A 27,906-nucleotide genomic window follows, 5' to 3' on the forward strand; every position below is an offset into this window, starting at 1 on the left:
CACGATCGATTACTCCTCCTCCTACTACACCCTCATCGCTTCCAACCAAAATATAAAAGTGCAGAAACTTTTTAAAGATCCCTCTTATTAATATCCATGAGTGTTCAATAAAGTTGATGTTAGTGTTTCCTACCATTGGCTACACAATGAATATGTAAATGAGTATTGTAAAACCAGCCATGCTAACAAACAGATCAAAAAAAGCTGATAAGCATCAATATTTCTCAAGTTCACATTTTATTGAACTGATGTAATAATGCACATTTTAGTTGAAAAGGTTGGAAATACTTGAGAGCAAATTTTGGTGAACCTCATTCCACTTTTACTTCACAAGTGTTCAATGGTTTTTCCCCAACTTGCTTTGCATGTTTTCTCTTTAATACTAAGTTGTAACCAACTCTTAACTCTTTCTGTAAATGATTAGTGTCCAACACATTTAAATGGTCTCTTCAAAATGGAATTCGAATGCGGGCCATAGATGACCAAGCCCCCGATTTTAATTCTGAATAAATATCATTTCTGTGACGGCACGATTCCTGGAAAACAAAACAAAACAAAATCTTCTAACATAACAAATGCAGAAGAGAAGAGTTTGTTACGGGGTAATCAACTCTACAGCCCTGAAATCCTAACATTTTGAGAAATTTGCTTTCCATACGAACTGGGAGGGCACACACAGGGCAGCGAAACTCCTCAAATTAACCATTACAAGCATCTGGCTTTTTTCCATTGCTTGATTCATTACTGGGAATTTATTTAAGTACCAAAAAAAAACTATAAAATAAAATCCCATAACCCTTTTCAATCATGCACCACCTTGTTAATGACCTTGTTAATAGAACTGATTAAAAGGCTTTTACACCCATTTATTGAGAAACAGGGTATCAGGCCTAACATTTCTGAGTCAGGGACAGCCAAATACTTATCATCAGGATCCTTAAAGTGGCCAAATTTGACAATCTGCCCAGACTTAATACTCATAAACACATGATTCAGAACACCACAGAATGGGTTGATTATTCTAATTAATCTCGTCCCATTAAGCTCGTCCCATAGCAAGGTAAATTTCTCAACAGAAGCTGGTACAAGGTAATACTTAAGTAAGAAAGTAAAGGAACAGGAAATAGTTCTATATCCAGTAAGACTTCACACGTCTGTAGTGACGTTCAAAACGTTTCGATCGGACAGCAGGTAAAGCAGTACACGCATTCAGATAGTCATCAAACTATTTTTCCTCTCTCTGATCTGGATAAAAGCAGAAATAGAACATCGTGATCTGTAATGCTACTACCATTTTCTTTAAGGAAACTTAAATTGATGCAGTTTATTTGAAATCAAAACAGATTTTTCTTCCTTTGGCAAATCATTCCAACAGGTTTTGTAAACAAAGTTTCCCTTAAACTTTAAGCATCTTCTTGTTAAAGGTATTTCATTGAAAATAAATGGTGTTTCTGATCACTTCAGTCGTGATTTCCATTCACTTGCTTCAAAAATTAAATCGTGAATTCAAAACAAAAAAATAAAACAGCTGGTTATTCATAAATCATAAATAATTCTAGTTTGAAACTTCTGGAATAATTAAGAAGAACACATTTGAAATTGTAATACAGGCTGACCTCAGTGTTTCTCTCTTTAATCCTTTCAGATCCCAGGTTCGTTCTCTTCTGATCTAACAAAGGTTTTGCTTTTGAGGGGAATCGGATTATGGGAAAAAAAGATTTACTTGTATTTCTATTTGTTAGCCATTCAGGGTGCCATATATTATATATTTATATTCTTTTATAGTAAGCATGGCTGCCTTAATAATTTTCCTATGCATTCAACGCCATATATGCATTCAAAAGCGAAATAATTACTTCTGACCCCCCCTTTAAAACAAAATCGGGTTCTAAAAGGGTTAACAGCACCTTGTGTTTCTAAAGGCGCTGTAGAGAGAACACTAGCCATCCTCTGTCCTTATCTTTCAAATTAAGAACATGTAACACGAGCCAGTTTGATCACGAGTGCTCTGGCGTAAAGACTGTAGCAGCTTTTTTTGGTTTTCATTTTCAATTTTTTTTTTTAATATCTCCTTTACGTCAGCTCGACCTATTTTCTCACACGGACCCGTTCATCCACACCTAGCACTCACACGCATACGCACTCATCTATTCTTAATTAGCCGTACACACTCGTACATCTGGCAAACACAACCCCTCGCTCTAGTGCCGTCTGGCCTCTCACGTTAGCGTATAAACACACATGAAAGCATGCACCCTCCACAAACGTCGTGTTTAACACGCCGCTACGTCCCGGTCACCTCTCCCAATAGCTCAGGCCCCTGGGAGACTCTTGGACTCCGTGTTCTCGTGTGTAAACGAACACATTAAGGCACCATTTGCACAGTAAGCAACAATACTGAAGGCAGGGTCCTGGGAGGAAAGGAATCTCATGGCTGCTGGTTCCTCACATCTGGTTCAATGTACCCCTCTTTTTTTTTCTTTTTTTCTTTTTTTTTTTTTAAATACGCACTGGCTCAGCCGCCCTGTGCAAAAGGCTTCAGGAGGTCGAACAGATAGTTTATTTAAGGCCCCCGGCATTGCATCGCATCCAGGAAAGATCATCTACAGACTCATTCTTACTCCTTCCATTCAAAATAAATAGATCTTCCATATTCCTTTTAAATACAAGTAGCTATATATAGTATTTTCTTTATACTGATACATTTTTAATTCTTAAGTCGTTTTTTTTTGGTTATCTTTTTTTAAAGTTCAAAGCAAGGAAGTGTTATTCCTCTGGACGTGCGTGACATCACTAGCGTGAAGAGAAGCCTCTTCTCAAACATGAAGGCAGTGGTCACAGGGAACAACATCTCAAAAAAGACAAGAAAAAAAAAATAAAGGAAAAATAAAGAGAGACAGGGGCAGGTGAAACTGAAATGAAATGAAATGCTGTTCTGGTTAAGTGTGGGATGTGTAAGGAAAATTAAAAGTAATCCAGGCAGTTTGATCCCTGGCTCCCACTGACAGTGGTGATTAGTCTGTGAAGTGATTGGCCGCCGGCCTCCGACCGGCTAAAGCCAGGACTGCGCCCGCCGCTGGTCGAAATCAGCAATGAGCCGCTTGATATGAGCCAGCTTGTTGTGCAGGTACTCGCAGCGCTGCCGCTCATCGTGGTAGTTTGGGTTGTGCTGCAGGCAGACAAACAGTTTACATTCGTTATACGGTCGTCCTAAAGCTTGAGCGGTATTTCATGAGGTGTTTTTCACTTTGTGTTTGGGGTAAACTCACTTGTTTCACATTCTTGTATTCCTGAAGGACCTCTTCATGTGCCTCCTATACAAGAAAAAAAGATGCATTTTAATTTTAACGTCATGTTTTACACACTTTGGTTGCATTCATGACAGGACAGGTAGTTACTGGTTATTCATCAGATCAAGTCTTTCTGTGTCAAACACAGTCATGGACAATTTTGTATCTCCAATTCACTTTGGACAGTGGGAGGAAACCCATGAGGACACGGGGAGAACATGCAAACTTCACACAGAAAGGACCCGGACCGCTCGACTTTCTTACTGTGAGGAGACAGTGCTACCCACCGAGCCACTGTGCCACCCAAACTGTTTATTACAAAGACCCCATAAGGTAGAGTGCGCATCCCTAGCATCTATAAAAATTACTTTTGAGACACTTTTTTAAATTAGGCCCCTAACAAGCAGTCATAAACATGACATAAACCTACATAGTATGGTCGTGCTACCAGCACATGACCGAGTCAACCACCCTGTGATCACAAGATTGTTTACAAGCCACAAGCAAGTGATTGATTCCTGGACTGATCAGTATGGACTCTCACACTTGGGCTGAAAGAACGAGGCGTGGCCTTCACTCTTCACACTTCATGACAGCTGAATTAACCAGAGGAGCACAAGGCAATGAATAACAGAACCAGCAAGTCATTCTTTTATTGGACTATATAACTCATCCATCATGTCTGAGCATAATTTTTTCACTTAATATTTATGCCACTGGGTCTTTCAGAAATTGGAATAGTCGTTGGCTTATTGTCTAAACTTGCTCACTGTTGTCATTATTAGATTGCTTACACATGTGTACTTATGACCATCCCTAAAACAAGCAAAGGAGAGTTGCCGAAACAACCTTACTACAAAGAAAAAACAAAAATCACAAGACCACACACTCGTCTTTGAAGTCTCATGACGTGTCTCATGACATGTCCATGTCTCATTTAGGTTTGGTCATCTAAACATCTTGTATGTACAACTGATGGAACAAGATTACAAACCGCCTGCCAGGTTTTACAGACTTGCTCAACAAGTTCTCAGTACTGTGCACCCAGACATGCAACAAAATTCTAGGCATGGATGAACATGCCAGCTTTAAATTTTTTTTAAATATGCGCATTTGGGGTGAATGTCAGGTCTGTTATGTTCATTGGGGCAGAACTGCATTCTTTATTTCTTACTGTCAGTGTGGTAAAGTAAGAGGAAAATTCAATAGGTAAGAGTTACTGAGGGCAGTTTGTTTTGCAGCCAGGTTGCACTCGCTGATTGTCTCTAGGGCCACAAGTGATTTCGTTTTCAAAACACATTTATCACAATTTACCGTTTGATAAACTAACATTTGATATTGAAAGCTGTGTATGTTGATATCCCCTTAAGCAAATGGCCCAAAATACAAATAACAAACAATAACGATTTTTTTTTTTTATTCAGAGACAAAGTATTTGAAGGCTCCGAAATACGATTTCTGTAGGACAGCGGTCCCCAACCTTTTTCGCACCACGGATCGGTTTCATATAAGATATAATTTCACGGACCGGCGGGGTGGGAGGATGGTGGCGGGGTGGTAAAATACACTAGACCGCGGTTCAAATTTCTGCTGTCGGCCATCTACACATTTATATTTGAGGTGTTGAGCAGATGCTTCTATCTACTGACTTACAACTGTGACCATACAATTCAAGCAAGAGGGTTAAGGGCCTTGCTCAGGGGCAACTTGGCAACAGTGGGACTTGAACCAGCAATCTTCTGATTAATAGTCCTGAACATCCTAGCCACTGGGAGATGCACTTGTCGGTGCGCGCTACATGCCAGTCCCAAGCCCAGACAAAATAAGGAGGTCTGCGTCAGAAAGGGCATCAGGTGTAAAACCAAGCCAAATCAGGTTTGCGGATAAGAATAATCCGCTGTGGTGAACTCTAAATACATGAGCAGCCGAAAGGAGGGATGGAAAAACGTATGTGGCTACCAAGTGAACTGTGTCTGTTTTTACTGCTATTAACGGGCTAATAAGCCATTTATAAGGTTTTATAAGGTGTTTTTTCCTCTTATTACAGCCACCCTCCAGCACAAGCTGATAAAGTTAGTATTAAGTAGTAGAAGAAAAGTTTGAAATGTCTCAAAGTTCTAAAAATCCAACCTGGAACTTTTTGCTTCCAGGAAGCAGACGTCTGCACCGAGCATCTAGAAGTGTGAAGCGACGTGTGATGCCTTCCACACGAGCGTGAAGGGAGCGATACTCATCGTACTCGGCATTGAAGTCGCCCTTGTAGCGCTGCCTCTGATCCATCGACACAACTGCGGTGTACTTACTGCAGAGAGAATGAATATAAAAATCCTGAGACACTAACAAAAGCAGCATTTGGCTAAAATATCACAAATGTGTATTTATTAAGATCAGTGAGATCAGGTCTGAATAAAGCAGGGCACAATCAGAGAGTTAAAAATAAAGAACTCACGCTATGTAATCAGGGATCACAGGGGTCGACAGTTCGGTGACATCAGATTTGCTTGTTCGGTCTATTAAAAGAAAAACAATTCATCATCACATTCATTAAATCATCTACAGGGATGGGTTCAACCAAAGTCTGACGCATACACAGAAACCTTGACACAAAGCCGAAACACACTGCAGATATTGTCTTTATCTTATATTAAAGTAGTTGGAATATCTTAAACATTTAAATGTGATTATATCTGTTTATTTAAACCCTAAACTCTCACCTTCTTTGTGTGATTCTCTGTCTGACACTGGGCTGTTCACTTTGGCTGGTAGGTGGATTTCCTCTGGCTCAGAGCGGTGCCTCTTTTTGGGCCTCTCGTCCTCCTCGGCCTCCCGGTGTCGCACTTTGTCCTTTTCCTCTCTCCTCTCGCGTTCCTTGTCTTTGTGCTTCTTGGACTTCTTTTTGGGCTTTTTGCTACTGCTGGCTGCTGGGGACATGGCCGTGGGCGGCAGGAAGGTGGAGCTGGGGGTGAGGACGCTGGGAGAGTAGCGTTCCGTCTCCTCCCCACACGTGGAGCTCTGGTCGAGGGGAAGGTCCTGGGTTCCGCGGCCTTCCGGCGTGCTGGGCGAATTGGAGTTGGAGCCTGAGGAAGGGTGGGACACCGGGGGTTGGGATGAGGCACCTGGGCAGGCTGCGCTCACCGGAGGGGCAGCTCTCTTCTCCGCCTCAGCGGCGGTTCGGCGATCCGATGAGGTCAGAGCCCCTCGGTTGCTGAGATGGGAGATACGGGGTTTCTTGGGCATCAGGGGATCAATGAAGTCACCCTCAGGCTGGCGTTTCTAAACGAGAGAAAGGAACCGGAGTTAGACCTTTGGGTGTAACCCTGGGTCAGGTTTTGTTGATTGGACCCCTAATTAGAAGGACTAATATTAGGTTCAATACCAATACAACACATCCTAGTTTTTCTTACTGGTCTACATTACTGCCTTGTCTGTTATATTAAATTTTTTAAATAAATAAAACATAAAGACTGTATATTGGAACCAAGCTGTATTTGTTAGAGTTTATTTTTAGGAAGAGAGAGCGCAGTCAGTCAAACAAAATAAAATATACAATAAAAATCTGCTTGGTACAGTTCCCATACCTGTGGTGATGTTGGCTCTTTGGGAGAGCTGATGGAGGACAGAGAATCTGCTGGCAGGCCCAGTTTACTAAAACAAAATAAACTCATTTAAACAGCAGAAACAAACCATTCGCACACAATTAGTTAACGAGTGTTGGCTGCTGTGTTAATATTGTAAACAGCTTTACCGGGTGAGTATGCGGTCGATTTGGACTCGATCATCCTCAGTGTAACCGGGCCAGTCCCTCTGAACCTCACGGTAGATAAAGTCTTTTAAAGAGTACGAGTTATCCTTCGGGTTCAGATTGGCCACCTGAAAAAGAATTAAATAAATAAAATGATGCAAATTTGTGCTTTAATGTTTTAGTGGATTCTGTAATTCTTCACACTTTTAAGCTTGGACTGTTTAAGCCAAGTCCTCGTTTTTAGCTTTCGAGAGTTTTCCTTTGTCACAAGATGGCACCATTTTCCATGGTACACTAAAATATCTGCCATGCAGTGAATGTGGGATTGTTTTTTTCCCTGAGACAGACTAGTGTCCTGTCTAGGGTATATTCCTGGATCTGGCACAATCACAAAAGAAAAGAAAGTGGTACATGAAAGTATATAAACTGCCCTTGAACGTTTTATTGGTATTTCAAACATACCTTACTTAAAACTAATCAACAAAAGGCCGTAATTTATCAGACTATGCAGCTAATGTTCGCCAAAGTGCGTAAACTGTATTTGTTCTTCTTTAATTAAACATCAAGACTCTAAAAAGCAAAGTTGAACACTCGTTTCTTTGTCATTAAAAACACAATTAAACCGAGCATGATGAAGCTGTGCTTGTAAGATGGTGCGACTTACAATTGTGATACAATAAGATATTGTTGATATTATAAGATATAAGAGATGCAGCCCGTTAATTGCCAGTCCAGTACCCTAACCACTGAGCTACTACCGTCCTATTCTACAACTTTGTTTTGGAATAGCTAGTTTAGGGCCCTATAACATTCATAGGATGTCGCCACCACAGATGTTCGAGGTCTCAATGTTGCCTGTTAAACCCTGTCAAACAGACCCTTGGAATTTAATCTTTAAAGGATCAGCCATAAAGAATGGAATAAATGGAGCTTGTTCATACACACCACGGTCAATGAAGCTCAAAAGATTTTAACAAAATATCAAATAGAGGGTCTTAATGTAAATAAGAAAGTACAGCTTTTAACACTATATATAAAGAACATATAAGAAGGTTTTACTGTCATTATGGGTGATCAAGTGTAGATTGATCGGTCAGCTTTCAAAATTATTTCATTGCTGGGCACAACAAGGTCATATTTATGAACTTATTTAAATATTGTTTACCATGACAACCATTTGTGTTTCTGCTCCATTTAAGTTTTTGTTTGTTTGCTTATTTGGATTTTGTACGTCATGTTTTACACCCTTCAGTTACATTAATGACAGGAATGGTAGTTACTCGTTTCACAAGATTCATCATTTCATAAGATTATATCGAACAGTCATGGACAATCTTGTATCTGCAATTCACCTCACTTGCATGTCTTTGGACTGTGGGAGGAAACCGGAGCACCTGAAGTAAACCCACACGGACACGGGGAGAACATACAAACTTTCTCAAGACAGAAAGGACCTGGATCGCCCCACCTGGGGATCAAACATGTCAAATTTCTAGGGAAACTGGACTTAGCTGATTGTCAGTCTGAATTATTCATCGTGATCTGGCGCAGCAACAGTGAAAACTGATCGTTTGCCAACACTACAGGCAAAGGTACAGAGGTCCTATTTTTAACTGACAGTATACACCGATCAGCCATAACATTCAGACCACCTCCTTGTTTCTACTCTCACTGTCCATTTTATCAGCTCCACTTACCATATATAAGCACTTTGTAGTTCTACAATTACTGACTGCAGTCCATATTTTTCTCTACATACTTTTTAACCTGCTTTCACCCTGTTCTTCAATGGTCAGGACCCTCACAGGACCACCACAGAGCAGGTATTATTTAGGTGGTGGATCATTCTCAGCACTGCAGTGACACTGACATGGTGCTGGTGTGTTAGTGTGTGTTGTGCTGGTATGAGTGGATCAGACACAGCAGCGCTGCTGGAGTTTTTAAATACCGTGTCCACTCACTGTCCACTCTATTAGACACTCCTACCTAGTTGGTCCACCCTGTAGATGTAAAGTCAGAGATGATCGCTCATCTATTGGTGCTGTTTGAGTCGGTCATCTTCTAGATCTTCATCAGTGGTCACAGGACGGTGCCCACGGGGCGCTGTTGGCTGGATATTTTTGGTTGGTGGACTATTCTCAGTCCAGCAGTGACAGTGAGGTGTTTAAAAACTCCAGCAGCGCTGCTGTGTCTTGTCCACTCATACCAGCACAACACACACTAACACACCACCACCATTGTCAGTGTCACTGCAGTTCTGAGAATGATCCACCACCCAAATAATACCTGCTCTGTGGTGGTCCTGTGGGGGTCCTGACCATTGAAGAACAGGGTGAAAGGGGGCTAATAAAGCATTTAGAGAAACTGATGGACTACAGTCAGTAATTGTAGAACTACAAAGTGCTTCTATATGGTAAGTGGAGCTGATAAAATGGACAGTGAGTGTAGAAACAAGGAGGTGGTTTTAATGTCATGGCTGATCGGTGTATATTAACTATATATACATGCAAGGTTTGAAAACTGGCATGCAAACCTAATAATCTAAACATAAGCTGTATCCTGTGAGGTCCTGGTTTCAGGTCCGTTTGAACATGTGTAACTTCCTGAGAAAAGTTCTAACAAAAACATGCTGATATTTTTAGAAAATGCAAAGAGACCAGAACTGAAAACATGCTAGTCAGTAGACTGTGACTTGCAATGTCTATAGTTACACAGGGAATGTGTACCCTAGCCTGGCAGCAGTACAGATATATGAACCAGTCGGTTCTTGGCACCTAAAACACTTTGTATTGTACAGATCAGATGCTAATTTAAGAATCAGAATCAATACATACACACACTGAGCACTTTATTAGGTACACCTTTCTGGTATGTGCCTTTGATTATTTAATCCCCCCCCCCCCCCCCCATACCCATAAATAAGAGGGCAAAACCTTTACTATAAACAACCACCATTGAAATCTCAGGTTTAAATACAAAAGCTCTGCTCTGGATGATTCATGATGATCATAACGTGGACTCTGCGTACACGATACAGCTCTGTGAGACTCCACATCTGGAACCGTTTGGCCATACAGATCAGTGGTGCAAGAAAGGCGAGGTTTATGACCAGAAGGTTTATGGTGGCTGCTGGAGCAGTGCTGGTGGACTAGTAAGCACTAAAACTTGCAAAAATTAAGCATAAAACACAGAGAAAATGCCAAGAACAAAGCGAGCCTCCTGACAAAATAAAGCCTATCGCTCATGTAAACGGAGACGTGCGCTGGCTAGCGGATGATTACTGAACTACTGGTCTTGGTACGCTTCTCGCAGGAATTTTAAACATTCAGACCAGATTTTGTATGTTAAATCCGAAATCGGTGAAATAGAGGTCCGTTAAATTGAGGTTCCTCTGTATGTGTGTATATATATTATATTCATAGTACTGACAGCACTGCAAGTATGCTAAAATAAATCAAGATACAAACCCCACCACAACAAAAAAAAAAAAAAAAAACACACACATATTGCATAATTACCGAGGCACGAGTCACCATCTAATCTCACCAAATGCAAAAACAACTATGTGTGCACACACGTACACAGACACACAAATAGACCAGAGTGTGTCCAGAGCCAGCGAGACAAATCGATATAGTTGCTTCTCACTTTCCACAGCAGCGAGGGCAGAGTCTCAAATTCCCCTGTCAGTCAGTCCTTCCCCCATGTCTAAACAAGGAGAAAGACCTGACCTGTCATTCCTCAAGATTTGTGCTCATGCCATCTATACGCTGCCCTGGGATACTGCCGCAGTGCCTTATACACGTGTACGTGTGTGTGTGTGTGTGTGTGTGTGTGTACTGAAACGAGCAGGAGGAAGTGAAAGAGGAGCTCGCTGAGATTTTCCCCATTTTGTGTTTCAGCTCAATCCTGAATTTAAAAATAGGTTAAAGTAAAACAAAACACCAGATTCCTTAGAAGTTTATGTACACACGGTGTATGACACACGAGTATACGTGCTTTATCTAGAAGAGCGAGTTGCTACGTGGAAGGTCCAATTTGTTGTTTAATGTATAGTCATGGCCTACAATGAGAGGAGATCTGGGACAGGCAGGAGGCTTTTAATTATATCATTTCTTACTTCAGTAGAGTACAAAGTCCTCCAGCTTATACAGCACAGCATAACCCCAATAGCAGCTAAACTAATCGAGCCGGGCATACATTGTATTGCTCCGTCTATAATTAAGGCCCAACCTAATTCATGGCCGTGAAATGAGCCTTACCTCGTGTAATACGCAATTTAATGTGGTTTGTGTTTAGCGATTAACCGTTTTCATTCACGTAGAATTTAAGTGCCTCATGTTTATTATTGTAGCCTAGTGGTTAAGGTACTGGACTAGTAATCGAAAGGTCACTGGTTCAAACCCCACCACTGCCAGGTTGCCCCGGTTGGGCCCTTGAGCAAGGCCCTTAACCCTGGCCCTTAACCCTGAATTGCTTAGACAGTACACGGTCACAGTACTGTAAGTCGCTTTGGATAAAAGCATCCGCTAAATGCTGAAAATGTAAATGTTCATTTGCACTATGAGGCATACTAGCAATCCTACGGCAATTCAGTTAGTAATCTCTTAGTCAAAACGTCCAAGATGTCGACGTCTAAAGCAGCTAAAAACACGACTCTGGTAAATGAGTTTGAAAAACTCACAAACAGTTCTGTGGATGAGAATTTTCGTATTTGAGACGGAGCCTCGCACTGTCGCTGGATGTTCTAGGTTTACATTCAACTATTAAGGTAGCTGTGCTGTGTATTGTAGCTTCCATTCATTCTATCGTTCAATTTATGAGTATAATTTAATGACTGCCGTGAAATGTGACACTTTTCTTGAAATCTGTGCTTTTTAAAAATCATAATCTATAATCTATATTTATTTATTTGGGTTTTTACGCCATGTTTAACACGTGTGTCATTTAATGGCAACAAAAGGTATTATGTATGTGTCTACTTTATCTGGTCTCTCTATAATCTATATAATTGTAATCAGTCAAAAAATTGTGTCTATTACTTTAAGTAGGTAGGTAATGGTCGACATGAGAACGTTCTGACATGCAAGCACACATTATTGTAACACTAAAGTTTTACAGTAAGCACAAGTGGCGCGATGATAACAGTACATGAATGCTGGGTTACAGAAAGCCTAGTAAGGCTCTCCATATGTGATGACGACTCAATGTGGGAAAACAAGGCGCAGACGCAGACTGGACACGTGTCACGTGGTCGAGTCCTTCACTTTTTTATCACTGATAATCTACTCTGCATGCTTTCAGAGCTACTATTCTGCCACTCACATAAGCCCTGCTGTATCATTACCTGCTGTAAAGTGCTTCCCAGCGAGTTGCGGTCCTTCTGGCTGATCCCATCTCGCTGCAGCCTGGCCAAAACCTCCAGCTTCTTGTAGGAGCGCAGAGCCAGCAGGTGGATGATGCGCTCCCGGTATGGCCGCTGGGACACCGGGTTGTTGGTAAGGCACTTGCGGATGGTGTTGGCTGGGTTCATGGGGGTCGACCGCTTTCTCTCCGGAACTAAGTCCGGGGCGGAGGGGGCTGGCTTTCGGATCTGGACCTTTGTACCTGTGTTCACAGAAAGAGAGAGAGATTAAAGGCTAAAAGAACTTAAAGAATGAACCAGCTTTGGCTGGCAACCAACCACCGCACTGTGGGTATTGGAAGATGTCTAACTTATCAGATAAGCATTATAAAGATGTAATTCACAATAAAAACAACAAACAAGCAAAATGAGGAGTAAAAGAACAAAAACATGCCAATAATGCCTGGAGAACAGCTGCTACAAGTGCTGACTCAACGGTCCTGTTCCTTTTCTTTTGCTTCCCCACTTGGCTGCTTCATGCAAATGCTACCCTCCCCATCCCCCAGGTGCAGAAAGCACACTGGCAGTGAAACTGACTTTTCTAGTTAATGGCCCTGCACCCTGCTGTGGTCAGAGGAGCTGGGGCCTCCCCTATTAGAGAGGGAGCAGAGGTTCCTGGTGAGACTACATTGGTGTTTTGTGACAAGTCCTTACAGCCTTTTTTGCACATTTATCTCAGTGGTTAAGTTAATAGACTAATGACCAGAAGGTTGCTGGTTCAAGCCCCACCACCATCAAGTTGTTACTGTTGGGCTACTTCAGTTGCATGCATTGCATTCAGTCACAATTGGTTAAAAGCATCTGCAAAATTGAATTTTGCACCACAAGACCATCTCATTTAACAGCTTATGCTTGATCTGGATTACTGCCAAGCTGCTTTAGAGAAAAATGAGCTACACACAAATCTAGAAATGTAATCTAAACAAAGGTGTAAGGTGTTAAGCTTCAGCTAAAGATCTTTAGAAATGAGCAGAACAGCCAGAGTACATGTGCAGCTCTAAATTTTCATGGGCTTCTAGGGAAAGCCATACAGGACGTGACAAACCAGTAAGTTTCATCAGGTTTCAGTGTGGAAATCCCAACAACCTAGCACAGAACAGTGTGTGTAAACAGAAGCTGATACGCTACAGGAAAGACCCACTGACACCTTTTATGACAGATGATTTAAAACATTAGCACAATGACAGGACACCAGAAGGAAAGCCATGCATCCATCCAAGCCATTGTGATCTTTCACACTTGTGTGAGCGTGTGTGTGTGTGTATTAGGATATTTTTTCTGGAAATGAGCTTTTCTTTCACACATGCACATTTTACACAAAAACGGCCCTAATTCCACCCCCATACACAATGTGACCTCTAACCCTCCCACCAACAAGTTTAACACTGGATTATTTATCAGGTGTGATTTAACTTTACTGTGATTAAAGGCTCATTATCAAAGTGATTCACTGCTAATTACTAATTTAATCAATGATTTATCACTACAGACTTCTTACTGGGCTACCAAAAGCACTTTTTTTTTATTTATTATTTTATTTACTGTTTTAAATGACAGAGCAGGAAACCGATTTGATTCCATTTCACAGTGTTTGTAAAATGATGTTTTCTGTATCCATCCTTATGTTTTTCATGACGGCACTTCATGAAAATATATATAGCAGTTAATAATATAATTAGGGCCCTAATAAATTGACGGGAAATGTGCTTAATTTTACAGACCTCGTTTTCCAAAAATCACAGATTTTACTGATTTTTAAAGAGAAGAGCCACAGTTTACACCAGTCATTAAATTACACTCATAAATTGAACGATAGAGTAAATGGAAGCTACAATACACAGCACAGCTACCTTAATAGCTTACCCTAGCGGTTAAGGTACTGGACTAGTAAGCAGAAGGTTGCTGGTTCAAACCCCACCACTGCCAGGTTGCCACTGTTGGGCCCTTGAGCAAGACCCTTAACCCTCAATTGATTAGACTATACACTGGAAGTTGCTTTGGATAAAAAGTGTCTGCTAAATGCCGAAAATTAAAAAATGTATATGTAATAGCTGAACGTAAACCTAGACGTCCCGCAACAGTGCGAGGCTTTGTTCTGTCTCAAATATGAAAATACTCGGCCGTGTTTTGACACACGTCCACAGAATTGGTTGGGAGTTTTTCAAACCCAGTTACCTGAATTGCCGTAGGATTGCTAGGACGCCTCATAGTGCAAATTAACCAGTAGACATGAGGCACTTGAACGCAACACGAATGAAAAATGTTAGATCGCTAAACACAAACATTAAAGTTTAAATTTCACAGCAAATTGCATATTACATTATGCTTATGAATTAAGTAGGGACTTAAATATAATATAATAATATCTATAGCAATACGGTGCTTGTATCGTCTCCCTCCAGTTTGACCTGTACAGCCCACTTTGGTAGGCTTTGGCTCTGATCAAGAGGGGTAACTGAATTTAGCCACACAGGTACTTAGGTACAGTACAGAACACAAGACAGTTGAAACAATCACTAAACGTGGGTCACAGATTCAAAAAACATCATACCACAAGGGTACCCTGCAGTGGAAAAATGGGCACAGATTGGCATTAGTCTAAGTTTTATGCTCTATAGACCAAACAGAGCAACCTGCCTCTGAACTGTCCTCCAGGTTTGATGACCTTGGTGCTCCTCTTGCGTGTGTCCTCCTCAGCCTGGGTCATACGCTCTCGGGTCACCTGGTACGAGTCGCTGGTTGCACACACTGTGATTTTGTCCTGAATGGCCCCCAGAGAGGACAGCCGGGGGCTTCCGGAGCTGGACGGAGCAAACAGCAGCGTCAGTAATGAGACGGTTCGTAATGCCAGTAATAAGATACTTCACGTCATACTGACTAAGTCGGTGAGTTGCATCTTACCTGGGCGTATACTGCTGGATGCATTCAAAGCTTCCCTGAGGATTATCCTTGCCAACATTGGACAGGTAAAAATCGAAGATGTGAGCTCCGTCTGAGACGTCGGACTTTGGAATTTTAATACGCTGCAGAGCCGTGAAACAGGACAAGACAGTAGTGGAGATTTTATTACCATACCAGCACCTATGGCTATATACAGGCTATATATTTAGTACCTTAAGAAATAGGTTTGTTTTACTATTAATAACCATTATATTAATGTGGGATAGAAATAAGACAAGATAAACTGTCCTGACCGGTTATCCCTATAAACTTAATCCAGTAAAACCCACCCAGAGAAATTTTAAAGCCCAACATCTGAACATTGTGGTAGAAGAGAGAGAAAGGAAACACTCCCAGCACAAGCACATAACCACAGGCTAGCGTTAATGGCCTCAGAGGAGCCAGCTCTGGCTCGGTGTACAGGGACAGAGGTTAACCAGCTATTTTTAATGGAGAAACGGTGAAAGCTAAAGCATTTCAGAAAACCCCCATGGGTAAAAACATACAATTAAACACAGAAAGACATGAGAACGTTCTGACATGCAAGCACACATTACTGTTACACTAAAGTTTTACAGTGAGCACAAGTGGTGTAATGATAACAGTACACGCATGCTGGGTTACATAAAGCCTAGTGTGGCTCTCCATATGTGATAACGACTCAATGTGGTAAAACAAGGCACGGACGCAGACTGGACACGTGTCAGAGAGGGCGTGTGGTGACCCGGCTCTCCTTGGTCATATGGAAGGTTGTGCAAGACGCAGCGGATTGAATTGAGAATTAAAAACGACCAGATTGGGAAAATAAAAGTAGGAAAATGCAGAAAAGCACTTTCAAGGGATGAAAATTGAACTGTAAAAACGCATGTTGTGAAATGCATTTTGACCTGTATTTTAATGCGTTTGACCCAGAGTTGGCGTCACACTGTAATCAGCCCGTGGCTGAACCTATAATTACAAAGCTACAACTGGAAATTAGTCTGAGTAAGAAAGGTCTACACTTACCCCTTGCAGTTTTTGGAAATGTATTGTTGGCTGCTGCGAGGACGGTGCATTCTAAGGGTAAAAATACATAAATACACATAAATCAAAGACTGAAAAAGGGCAGAGTAAATAAAAGTACTCATTTTAGGCAAGCAAACCCAGAAACATGCTCTTGGAGCTGACCAAATACAAGCGATCATGAAAGTTGGAATTGAAGAGACGTGGGAAAAAAGGTTTCTCAATAAAACCCTACATGCGAGATCACAGACACATTGAATTATTTCAGGATTAACATGAGTTATTTATTTATTAGTATTTTAAGGTCACGTATGGAATCAATGGAATCAATGTCAAACACCTACATGGGTCAATTCACCTAACTTGCATGTATTTGGACCGTGTGAGGAAACTGGAGCTCCCGAAGGAAACCCAGACAGACACGGGGAGTGGAGAACATGCAAACCCCACACAGAAAGGACCCGGAGTGATCCACCTGGGAATCAAACCCAGAGCCTTCTTGCTGCAGAGCAAGGCACCGTGCCACCCAAACAAGAAAGCGGTTGTATGAAGCATTAAGGCAAATTACATTTGCATTAACCCAGCAAACTTTTAATATTTTTTATAACTGCTTAAAAACATTTCGATTCCCTTTTACATTTACACCAGTATACAGCGCTCCGGGTTCCAAATTACTGCGTGTACATTCAGCAAGCTCTCTGCTTACTATATACAGACAGCAAGCATTCAAGGGCACTCGGGATTAAATGTATTTAGAACAGCACAGACACAGAGGCGAGAAAGGATTTGTGGAAAGGCTGTACCAACACATACCTTTACTTAAATATGTGCTCAAAAAACAGAAGTACAGGTCTAAGTTTGGGAAATTCTGTTATTTTAGATTTAAAATGATCTTAGATTCAAGATTTTATAATCCTAGAGGTTTTTACATTGTGGATTGTCCCAGATACAAAAACGCCTTTCAGTATTTATATAATCAGATATCAGTATTTAATAGTCAAACATTCACTACAATCAAATCTGCAATCTGCAAAACAAACTGAAACTATTTTTAAACTTGCTTGCAGCACCAGAACCTGTCGCAGTTTAAACATTTACACACGTTTCACTGCTCCAGCCTCCACATTACTTTCCTAAATCTTGAGAAGAAAAACAAATGAGCCGAGCCGGCGGCTTAAGCGAGTCTTTAATCGTCCAACTTATAACAGTCTTACGCAAACACGCCAGCAGCCTTCGGTTATAGTCAAATGACAGCGAGGAGCTTCTGCAAAGGCTTGTACAACCAGATCAGTTTCACATTCCCCAACATCCAACCTCCAAACTCAGCCATGCTGCACACATCCGCCCAGCATCGATCACGTTACAGAGCGGCAGGGAGGACCCGGCCCGGACAGCCCACATAAGGGCCACATAGCCTCAGCATTAATCTGGCTGGATTGAAACGAACACACCTTCTTAAGCACTTCGATTCAAATCGGCCAGGAAATTTCACAGCACAGAGTGTGCTGGCGTTCAGTTCAGCGTTCAGTCTGAACCACGGTCGTCAATTTTGCCTGAACTAAAAGCTTATACCAGCTTTCTCAAAAATAATATTCTGACTATGTTGAATTTAACAAATGCAAATTTAATTTGGAAAACTAACCTGGCTAGATGTGTTTGTTTTTGTAAAGCCATGTTTGTTTGTTTGTTTATTGGGATTTTAACGTCATGTTTTACACTTTGGTTACATTCATGACAGGAACGGTAGTTACTCATTACACAAGACTCATCAGTTCACACAAGGTTATATCGAACACAGGCATGGACAATTTTGTATCTCCAATTCACCTCATCTGCATGTCTTTGGAACGTGGGAGGAAACCGGAGCACCCGGAGTAAACCCACGCAGACACGGGGAGAACATGCAAACTCCACACAGAAAGGACCCGGACCGCCCCACCTGGGGATTGAACCCAGGACCTTCTTGCTGTGAGGCGACAGTGCTCCCCACCGAGCCACCGTACCGCCAGTAAAGCCATGTAATCAATGTAATTTTTGATATTCATGGCAGGATTTAGTATTTTATGATTTTTATTGGTAGTATATTTTGAATATACAGTATTTTTAAAATACAATTACTTCAGTCAATTAAACAAAGGTAAGGAGAGTAAATGAATTATAGATTCTTGTCAGAAATAGAAGCATTTTTTTTTTTCTTAATTTATTTCATTTCTTAATTTAATGGCAGTTACTCTGGATATTAGCTGGCGGTCATAATAATGTGACTTGACAGTGTGTGTATATGTTCTTAATCTTAAATTATTGAGGATTTGAGGATTATTCCTGTATTATCTTGGGTGAGGATTTCTATTAATGTACTGGGCACATGAAGTCTTTATCTTTCTTTGTTGTCATTTGGGCATCATTCAGGTTGTTTTATGGTGATCGGTGTCTGAGATTCTTCGCAAATCTGGAAACCTGGAACGCCTGCCGATTCAACCAAAACACACCTTAGATTAAAAGCAGCCAGGAAATTTCACGGCACACAGTGTCCTGGTGTTCAATTCGGCGTTCAGTCGTCAATTTTGCCTGACCTAAAAGCTTATACCAGCTTTCTTAAAAATATTCTGACAACATTGAAATAATTTAATGATTAAAATTCGAACAATGAATAGTTCCACAATTTATTATGGAATATTAAACTGGCTAGATTTGTTTTTGTTTGGTTGGTTTTGTAAAGCCATGTTATTGCATTTGGGAGGACATTCCCGGCAGGAATCTGTGTTTTATGCCAGTTTAATTGGTCTTGTATCATATACACACACGTTTTCAATCTTATATTATTGAGGAATTTAAGGATCGTTTCTGTATTATCTTAAGTGAGGATTTCTTGTAATGTATTGGGCGTGTGTAGTCTTTATCTTTCTTTGTTGTCATTTGGGCATCATTCAGGTTGTTTTATGGTGATTGGTGTCTGACATTCTTCGCAAATCTGGAAATCTGTCAATCTGGAACGCTTGGCTAGATTAAACCAAAAACACACCTTCTTAAACAGCACTTCAATTCAAATCAGCCAGGAAATGTCACAGCACACAGTGTGCTGGCGTTCAATGTTTTTATATGTTATATGTTTTCATTCTTTCTGAATTTGAGGATTATTTCTGTATTATCTTTGGTGATGATTTTAATTTTTATTTATTGGGCATATGTAGCCTTAAGTCTTTCTCTGTTGTACTTTGGGCATTCATTCGGGACGTGTTTTATGGTGATCGGTGTCTGACGTTCTAAAAGTGTGGGGTCTTCCCACAGTATTAAGTCCTTGTGTGTCAATCTGGAACCTCTGGCTAGATTAAACCAAAACACACCTTCTTAAGCAGCACTTCGATTCAAATCAGCCAGGAAATTTCACAGCACAGAGTGTGCTGGCGTTCAATTTAGCGTTCAGTCTGAAACCACGGCCGTGAATTTTGCCTGACCTAAAAGGTTATACCAGCTTCTCAAAAACATTCTGACGATAACCAATAGTTTCACCATTTATCATTGAAATGCAGTATTAGCTGCCTCATACTATCTTACATGCCCCTGTCTCAGTGATTTCCCGTCCATATTTCAATGTCAGCACTGAGGTCAGTGTATAACCACGTAAACGCTGACGTAAATAGCAAAACAGTGTGTGTTTTTTCCCCCCCCAAAACCACATGAAGCATTACGAGTGTAGCAGTCTAGCATGGAGTTCTTGTGTGCATCAGCTCAGGCTCAGGTTTCCCAGTTGATCAGTCACATTTAGCCCACGCCCTTCTGGTAATGACCACTCACCATGTGTGAGTGTACAAGCTGGCCGTCAGAGTGATGCAGCGTGTACGTATAATACGTTTTGGATGGAGATGACTCAAGCTTTTGCATATTTCTACAGGGTGACGTGAGTGAAAAAAGGTTGTGAAACGTTGGCTTAAACAGATGCAAAAAACCAGCATACTGTCGGTGAAGATGTCCAGACATGTCCAACCAGATCAAATTCCAGACATTATTTTACATTATAACAAATAAATCACCCCAGGGTGAACAAAGTATTTCATCTATGTAAATATCTTCCAACTAAAACTGCATAAAAATATTAATGCTATGTTACAAAACCAACATAATTAATTTATGAATTCTTGTTATGTTCAAAAGGAAATACAATAAAAAAATTTGACCGTAGGGCAGCTGAAAGGGAAATTTACACTCAATTCCTCAAACTAATCTCTCCCTCATGTCGACATCTGGCCACCACACAACCCACCAAAAAGCAGCGGTATCTATCTAAATGATCTTTCCAAAAGAGCTTCACAGTATGTTTTCAATAAACACAAATATACTCTGTAGATCGACTTCTGGAGCAGCTTGTTTGTTTATATGCATGTGCTATTTCTCTATAGTTCATTGGTGAAGAAAGACACGTGCCTTAACTGACCATATGGGAAAGTAGCTCAGCACTAGTAATCAAAAAGCTGGTTTAAGCCACACCACCAAGTTGAGCAAGGCCCTTAAACCTAATTCACTTGCATTGTATTCGATAAAGGCTGTAAGTCACTTACTTAGGATAAAAGCATCTGCTCAATGTGGAATATATATATATATCCAACTACAGTTTACCCGAGCCGCTCAGGTGGCGCAGCGGTAAAACACGCTAGCACACCAAAGCTGACATTTCGAGCTCATAGGTTCGAAACTCAGCTCTGCCATCCGGCTGGGCGGCTACATGAACAACAACCGGCTGTTGTTCATACAGGGTGGGAGCTGAATAAGGACCTTATAAACGATGCAATTATGACCTCTGATTGATGGCGCCTGCACAGAGTCGAGGAATAATCGGCTTGATCAGGGTGTGGCTCTCCGTACACAAAGCTGATCCGCATATGAGCTCGTGAAAAGATGCAGTCGGCTGTCTGAACACGTGTGTCAGTCTCGCTCTCCTCAACCAGGAGTGGAGATCAGCATCAGTAGAGAGGAAGTGAAATGCAAACATGTAATTGGCTATGACTAGATTGGGATGAAAATTGGGGGGAAAAACTACAGTTTACCCAAAGCAACACACAATTGTGACTGATTACAATAACAATGCAAGCAATTGATGGTTAAGGGCCTTGCCCAGGGGCCCAACAGTGACAACCTAGCAGAGATGGGCTTAAACAATCCAGTGCATTCACCACTGAGCTACCAATAAAAGCTGTTCTTTGTAGTTCTGTCCAGCTGCCCAACACCAGACCAAGACAGTAAAACAAATCTGCTTATCTAGACTTTCCCCGGGGCTCTATAAAATGTTCTTGTAAAAAAAAAAATATATATTCACCATCTTAAAAGTGGTAAAGGAAACATATTTAAAGGTAACCAGAGCTACCTTTGAGAAGCTTGCTTTTTCTATAACCCAACATTCCAGTTTGTACTCAACTGGTATTTGGTTAAACACCACAGCTGTACATTTACATGTCAAAAAGACTGAGTGGACTAAGGTGTTCCAGCTTTAGTTCAGCATGTCGGAGACTGAAATCAGTAACAGTGTACAGATGGAGTGTTGTGTAATACATTTACACAGCACAAACGTTATCTACGAGCTTTAATCTTAATCACCTCAAACCAATCAACTATAACAAGACACACACTTCTATCCAGTTCGGTCTATTGTTCGTGTCTGTAATAATACTCATTTATGACTCAGCAACATGACTCGGCAGAACTCGACGGTGTCAGCGAGCAGCACACGTAGCACGTGCTACCTAGTGTTATCTACAGACTAAATGTCAGTTGCGTAGCGTCTCAGGAGGGTATTATATTCATTATGGTCATTTATTATGTTCAGCTGCTGAACTAACATAAATAAAAATATCAGGACCATACCTGGTTTCACATGACTAATATAATAACCTGTATTAACAAAACTTTAAATGTGTCGCTATAAGTTTGTCAGTTAGTTGAAAACGATTTGGGGGAAAATGCAAAGCAATAAATAAAACTATAAAACAGCAAATGCACCACAATGTCAATTTTTAATATTTTTTTTTTTTTTTTTTTTGGATGCTGCCAATAAAGGTTTATTATGCACGCATGTGAATTGAAAACAAGTCGTTAAACAGTAAATGTTTTACATGTACGCAAAGCTGTTCAATACCAGGGTGGCACGGTGGGTAGCACGGTGGGTAGCACTGTCGCCTCACAGCAAGAGGCGGGGCGTAAGATCCCCAGGCAGGGCAGTCTGGGTCCTTTCTCCCCGTGTCTGCGTGGGTTTCCTCCGGGTGCTCCGGTTTCCTCCCACAGTCCAAAAACATGCAGTCAGGTTAAGGAGACACTGAATTGCCCTATAGGTGAATGGGTGTGTGTGTGTGTCTGCCCTGCGATGGACTGGCGCCCCGTCCAGGGTGTTACTGTGTGCCTTGCGCCCATTGAAAAGCTGGGATAGGCTCCAGACCCTAATTGAATAAGCGGTTAAGAAAGTGAGTGAATGAGTGTGTGTGTGTGTGTGTGTGTGTGTGTGTGTGTTCAATACCAGACCCAGCCACATTTGCTTTTTGATGTACAGTAAAATTTATTCACAATCCTAAACTGGCTATAAATTAGGCCCCGAGTCTATAGAACTCGTTCACTAATTGGAATTTCTGCTTTTTCATTCATATCAAACCCCAGATTAAGGAATTTACCAATAAAAAGTACCACAACATCTTCACAAACCTTTATTGACTGGATCAACAACTGTCCACTGACGTCCATATAGACGAGTTTCAAGTAAAACTGGTTCTCCTGATTTCTCAGTACAAGGAAACAGTGTTTGGAGTAATTCTTCATTTGCTACAGGTATGACGTATTAAAGGTACGTTTAAGGACGCCGGCGCATTTCTTTAACACATATTTAACTCTTGTGAATGCAGCCATGTTTTGTGTTTAAACCCAAATCACTATTCGTACTATTTCAAAAGTAAGCAATCGCCACCCAACCAAACGAGCGAAGTGTTTAGCCTGACAACTGCAGCCCTGTTAATCTCACTAACCGGGCAGTACGCTCCAACAGAATCCTCGTAACCTTCAGCTGAGCAAAAAATATCCCATCTAGCCATAAGTAAGTCAATACTTGAACCTTACAATGTCATTGGTGCACCACATCAGTCATACCCATTGTGACCATAACAGGTGTGTAAAATCAATTCAAAAAATAATTCTATGCTGTCAGCTTTGGAACAAGAGCTTTTACAAAGGCATAGATGTAGTGAGACGTCATTAAAATGTCCTGGGAGTCCAGTTGCAATTAAAATTATTCAACGTCCTTGTCAAATTAGGTTTATAAGCAAATGCTACAATTTTTCAGCAGCTTGCAATCAACCAATCAAACAAGAACAATTTAAACAGCTCAACAACTAATGTGAAACAAGTGGTTTCTCTCAATTCAATACAAAATCCCACATAAGACTACACATTTGCATATTAGGTGTTGTCTCAAGGACAACCTTATGTAACCAATCAACTGGACTGGCTAGGGGTTTGTTGACCGTGATGTTTGACTGCATGGAGTCAAAAGAGTTGTAAAAAAGTTAAGTGTACAGATAATTAACTTGCACAAACGAGGGAAAGGACACAAAAATATAGCAAAGGCGCTGCATATTCCTACAGATACGGTTGGAATCAACTACAGTTGGCTATACTACCTAGACAAGGCTGAACAAGGAAGCGATCACCGGCTGCCACAAGATTCCTGAGGAGGCAGGTGGCCAAAAATCTTCAAGCGACTGCAAAAGACCTGCAGCAAAATTCTGTGGCAGCAGACATCGAGGTTTCAGTTTGAACAGCAAGGCGCATACTACACATTAAAGGTCTACATACCCGAACCCAACGACACGTATCTCTACTGGACCGAAAGCAGATGGCTTTGAAGTGACCACTTTTTTTTTTTTTCAAACCACTTTGGAGTGGTTGGCTCCAAAACGCTCAAAACCATATAAATAAGGGAATAAGCTATGGTTCTTCAGGAACACTGCCAGAAGCTGGTGTCTGTCTATGCATTATGTCGCAGCACATAACAGCAAAGAGGTCTCTACAATGTACTAAAAATGACTGCAACAGTCATTAAAAGTGGCATATTTTTAGCTGAATTCAGAAAACCACTTGTTAATAGTTGTGTCGAGCTATTTTAATTGTTCTTCTTTATTGTTTTACTGCAAACAGCTGAAAGTATTTTCATGTTGCTAATAAACCCAATTTGCAAAGAGGGTTTTGATTGTGAAGGGAACATTATGAGCCTTCCCACCACACACTCAAGCTTATTTTAAGTCAAAGTGATCCACTTGTAAGAACATTGGTTAATGTAAAAATATTCTTCCTCAGGTCGTCTTCAGTACGAGTACAGCTGAGTGCAAGCTGAATGAAGGCCTGCTGCTGTTGTGGCTTTAAGTCATACACTGCCAAGTAAGCACTTTTACAAAAATCACACAATGCAGCTGTTGAGAGGCCATGAAGCGATTTTCTCGTCCACAATAATGTCCACTCATTGTACTAACAGGGCTATTGAACGGACGGAAACGCAGAGAAGGACCGATAACTTTGATTATAATGACAGATAGCTGGTGATGTGTTAGAGCACTATTCAAATGAAATGGCAATATTCAGAGTTGACTTGTTAGGTGAAAAGTTTACATTACAAAACTCTATTTGGTACCAGAAACTACATAAACCCACACCTAAAGTATTGATTGACACAATTTAACCCTAAAATGTATTAAATAATATAATACATTGATAATGGGAACACTAGGGACGTTGTAGGCAAGTGGTTAAGGTCATGGATTAGTAATTGGAAGGTCGCTGGTGCCAGGTTGCTGCTGTTGGGCTCTTGAGCAAGGCCTTAATTGTTTAAACTGTACTGTACTGTACACAGTACTGCAAGTCACTATGGATAAACGTGTCTGCTAAATGCCGAAAATGTAAATGTAGTTCAAACTATCTTTATTGTCAACTTCAACTAGCTGAGCTCTGCTATGTGTGTCTAAAACAACGAGTTGGCCAAGATGCTAAATAATTTAAACCACGTATAGTGCAATTGTACAATTTGGGCTCACTTGTAACTTTCTATTAAAATCACTAAATAACTGACTTAATAAGCAAAACTAATAAAAAGCCACTAATAATGGTGAGCTACATGGCTAAAGATGTGTTTTATAACCTGGCTAAATAGTTAACATTTAGAAATAGGCAAACAATATCATTTTGGAAAAGAGTATATAATATATAGCTAAATAAAATGTTCTTCTTGATTAACAATAAGAGAGAAAATGTGTTTTTAAACATACACACAGTAGTTTGAACCTTTATTTTGCAAACGCTAGGTAGGTAAGCTCAAATGTAAATAAAAAATAAATAGAATTAGGCCTGCTTAATCAGCCTACTAGGTTACAAATAACAAACTACATGGAATTCACACAATTCTTTTAGACATTTTAAAATGTATTGCAGTTGTATATTATATGTATATAATAATTGGGGATTCAAATTTAGCTGTTTTTAACTACTAGCTTAGTAAATAACTAGCTTACTAAACACTAGATAGATAAACTAACTAGATAAATCTATGTTAAAATTTGAAATGTAAGAAAAAGGTACTATTATGCTAGTTCGTTAGCGAGCTCAGTGCTAACCCAGGAAGGTTAAGTTAACCAGACTAAAAGAATTAACCTAAGTAAACTGACAAACTAAATTCTCCTGGGGGTGAATGAAACGATTTAAAAACATCCAAACATGTTATTCTAGTCAAAATATCGAGAACTTGTAGTATACACGGAATACAAAGGCACTAGATTAGTTAGCTGCGTAAGCTTAGCTATATTTGGAGAACTTTCTTAGGCCGCATGTCAATCCACTTAAATTGTATACACAGTGCACTACCTAGGGCGCATACGGTTATTTTAAACCGTATCTAGTGCACTTGCGTAGGGAGGACGGAGATCAGATTCAATCCACTGGTTTATTTAATAAGTTCATAGGACACACTGAATACAAAGGCATTAGTTTAGTTAGCAACGTCAGCTTCGATATATTTGGAGAACTTTCTTAGGCTGCATGTCAATCCACTCAAATTGTATACACAGTGCACTACCTAGGGCGCACACGGTTATTTTTAAACCGTATCTAGTGCACTTGCTTAGGGAGGACTGAGATCAGATTCAATCCAGTGGTTTATTTAATAACCGGATTACTGAACATTAGTAAAAATAGTAACATACGGGTTAAATTATGCACTATTTTAGCACTCTGTTTAGTTGGCAGACTGGTGTTTGAAAGACAGGCGCACTCTTAGCTTAGCCTGCTATAACCTTATTATATTCATGATCCTTTTTTAAGCAGAAATGTTTATCAAAAATGCACGTTAAAATGCGGTCTTGTTTTTGTTTCTCTCTCAGTACATCTGTATTCGGAATGTTTTTTTATTTCAGTGAACACCAGCTTCTAAGAATAAAATCTAACCTGCTGCCTGCTATCTTAATAGTAGGAGCATGTAATGTAATGTAAAGTAAATTACTAGGACTTTACACAGACTGATTTAAATAGTACAAGTTAATGTCATAATAAAAACTAAAGTTACTTTGTCCTATAGTTAAGCATCATGTTAATTAAACAAACTAAAAGCAGCCGTTTTCTATATTTGCTTTATAAATGTGTATAACCTGGATGGATGTGAATCTAAAGTTTGATAGGCATTAAATAAAAACACCTGCTAAATGTTTAGTAAGAATTTTAACCTTCTTTAAGTAACTTACAAGCAGTAAATTAAACACTTGCATGAAAATAACACAGAACTCACACATACATGCTTTTATTTCTACTTTTCAAAGGTAGCTTGTTAAAAACAGCTGTTTTTCTATATTTGCTTTATCAATGTGTATAATCTAGATGGATGTGAATCTCTTAAAGTTAATATGAATGAAATAAAATACTGATTCTTTATCCTAACACGAGATTTATTATTATAAGCCAACCAGGCATCTAATATTAGGATTGCAGAGCTGGCACAGACCGGAATTCAGCTGACTCAAGCTGCACTTTTCAATTCAACACATCCATCATTATAAACCCGTTTTAAAACATAACTGCAAAAAACAACAAGAATAAAGTGTCACCACTTCTTTAAGAACATCCACACTAGTAGATTTAAAAGGCAGCTTTTCTTTATCAGGCCAACAGACTGTGCGTGGCACGGCTGGGTCTGAGCTCCAGAAACAAGTCGGTTTAATCAGCGGTTTAATTCTCCAGCACGGACTGACCTTACAGTTCTGGTAGCTCTCCAGAGCTCGGATGGCTGTCTCGGTTAGTTTAACGTGTAAAACGGTGATTGTTTCGGCAGTTCGGCCGCAGTTCAGTCCATATCTCCGATCCTCGGAGAGAGCGGCCATCTTTACCAGGCTGCCACCATCGTCCCTCTGACGTAGCGCTCGGATATCAGCCCGCAGAGCCCGGCCTGGAGGAGGAGCTGCTCCGTGGCTCAGGGGTTCTGTTATTTACACCACTGTTCCCAGTGCAACTACTGAAAGTTG

At 40.5% G+C, this 27,906-nt stretch overlaps 1 protein-coding gene across 1 annotated transcript; it reads right to left on the minus strand.

Moving 5' to 3' along the window:
• Window positions 1-218: 218 nt before the first annotated feature.
• Window positions 219-27,825, minus strand: ell2 (elongation factor for RNA polymerase II 2). The gene is made up of 12 exons (XM_063011184.1): window positions 27,637-27,825; window positions 16,382-16,432; window positions 15,338-15,459; window positions 15,074-15,237; window positions 12,380-12,639; window positions 7,036-7,160; window positions 6,869-6,935; window positions 6,005-6,563; window positions 5,740-5,800; window positions 5,421-5,592; window positions 3,270-3,314; window positions 219-3,169 (listed from the first exon to the last, which is right to left on the minus strand). The coding sequence occupies exons 1-12, from the start codon at window positions 27,763-27,765 to the stop codon at window positions 3,053-3,055; spliced, it is 1,872 nt and encodes a 623-aa protein (XP_062867254.1). The 5' UTR covers window positions 27,766-27,825; the 3' UTR covers window positions 219-3,052.
• Between the last annotated feature and the right edge of the window lie 81 nt (window positions 27,826-27,906).

The sequence above is a fragment of the Trichomycterus rosablanca genome, chromosome 16 (assembly GCF_030014385.1).
Source record: "Trichomycterus rosablanca isolate fTriRos1 chromosome 16, fTriRos1.hap1, whole genome shotgun sequence".
Lineage (NCBI taxonomy): Eukaryota > Metazoa > Chordata > Actinopteri > Siluriformes > Trichomycteridae > Trichomycterus > Trichomycterus rosablanca.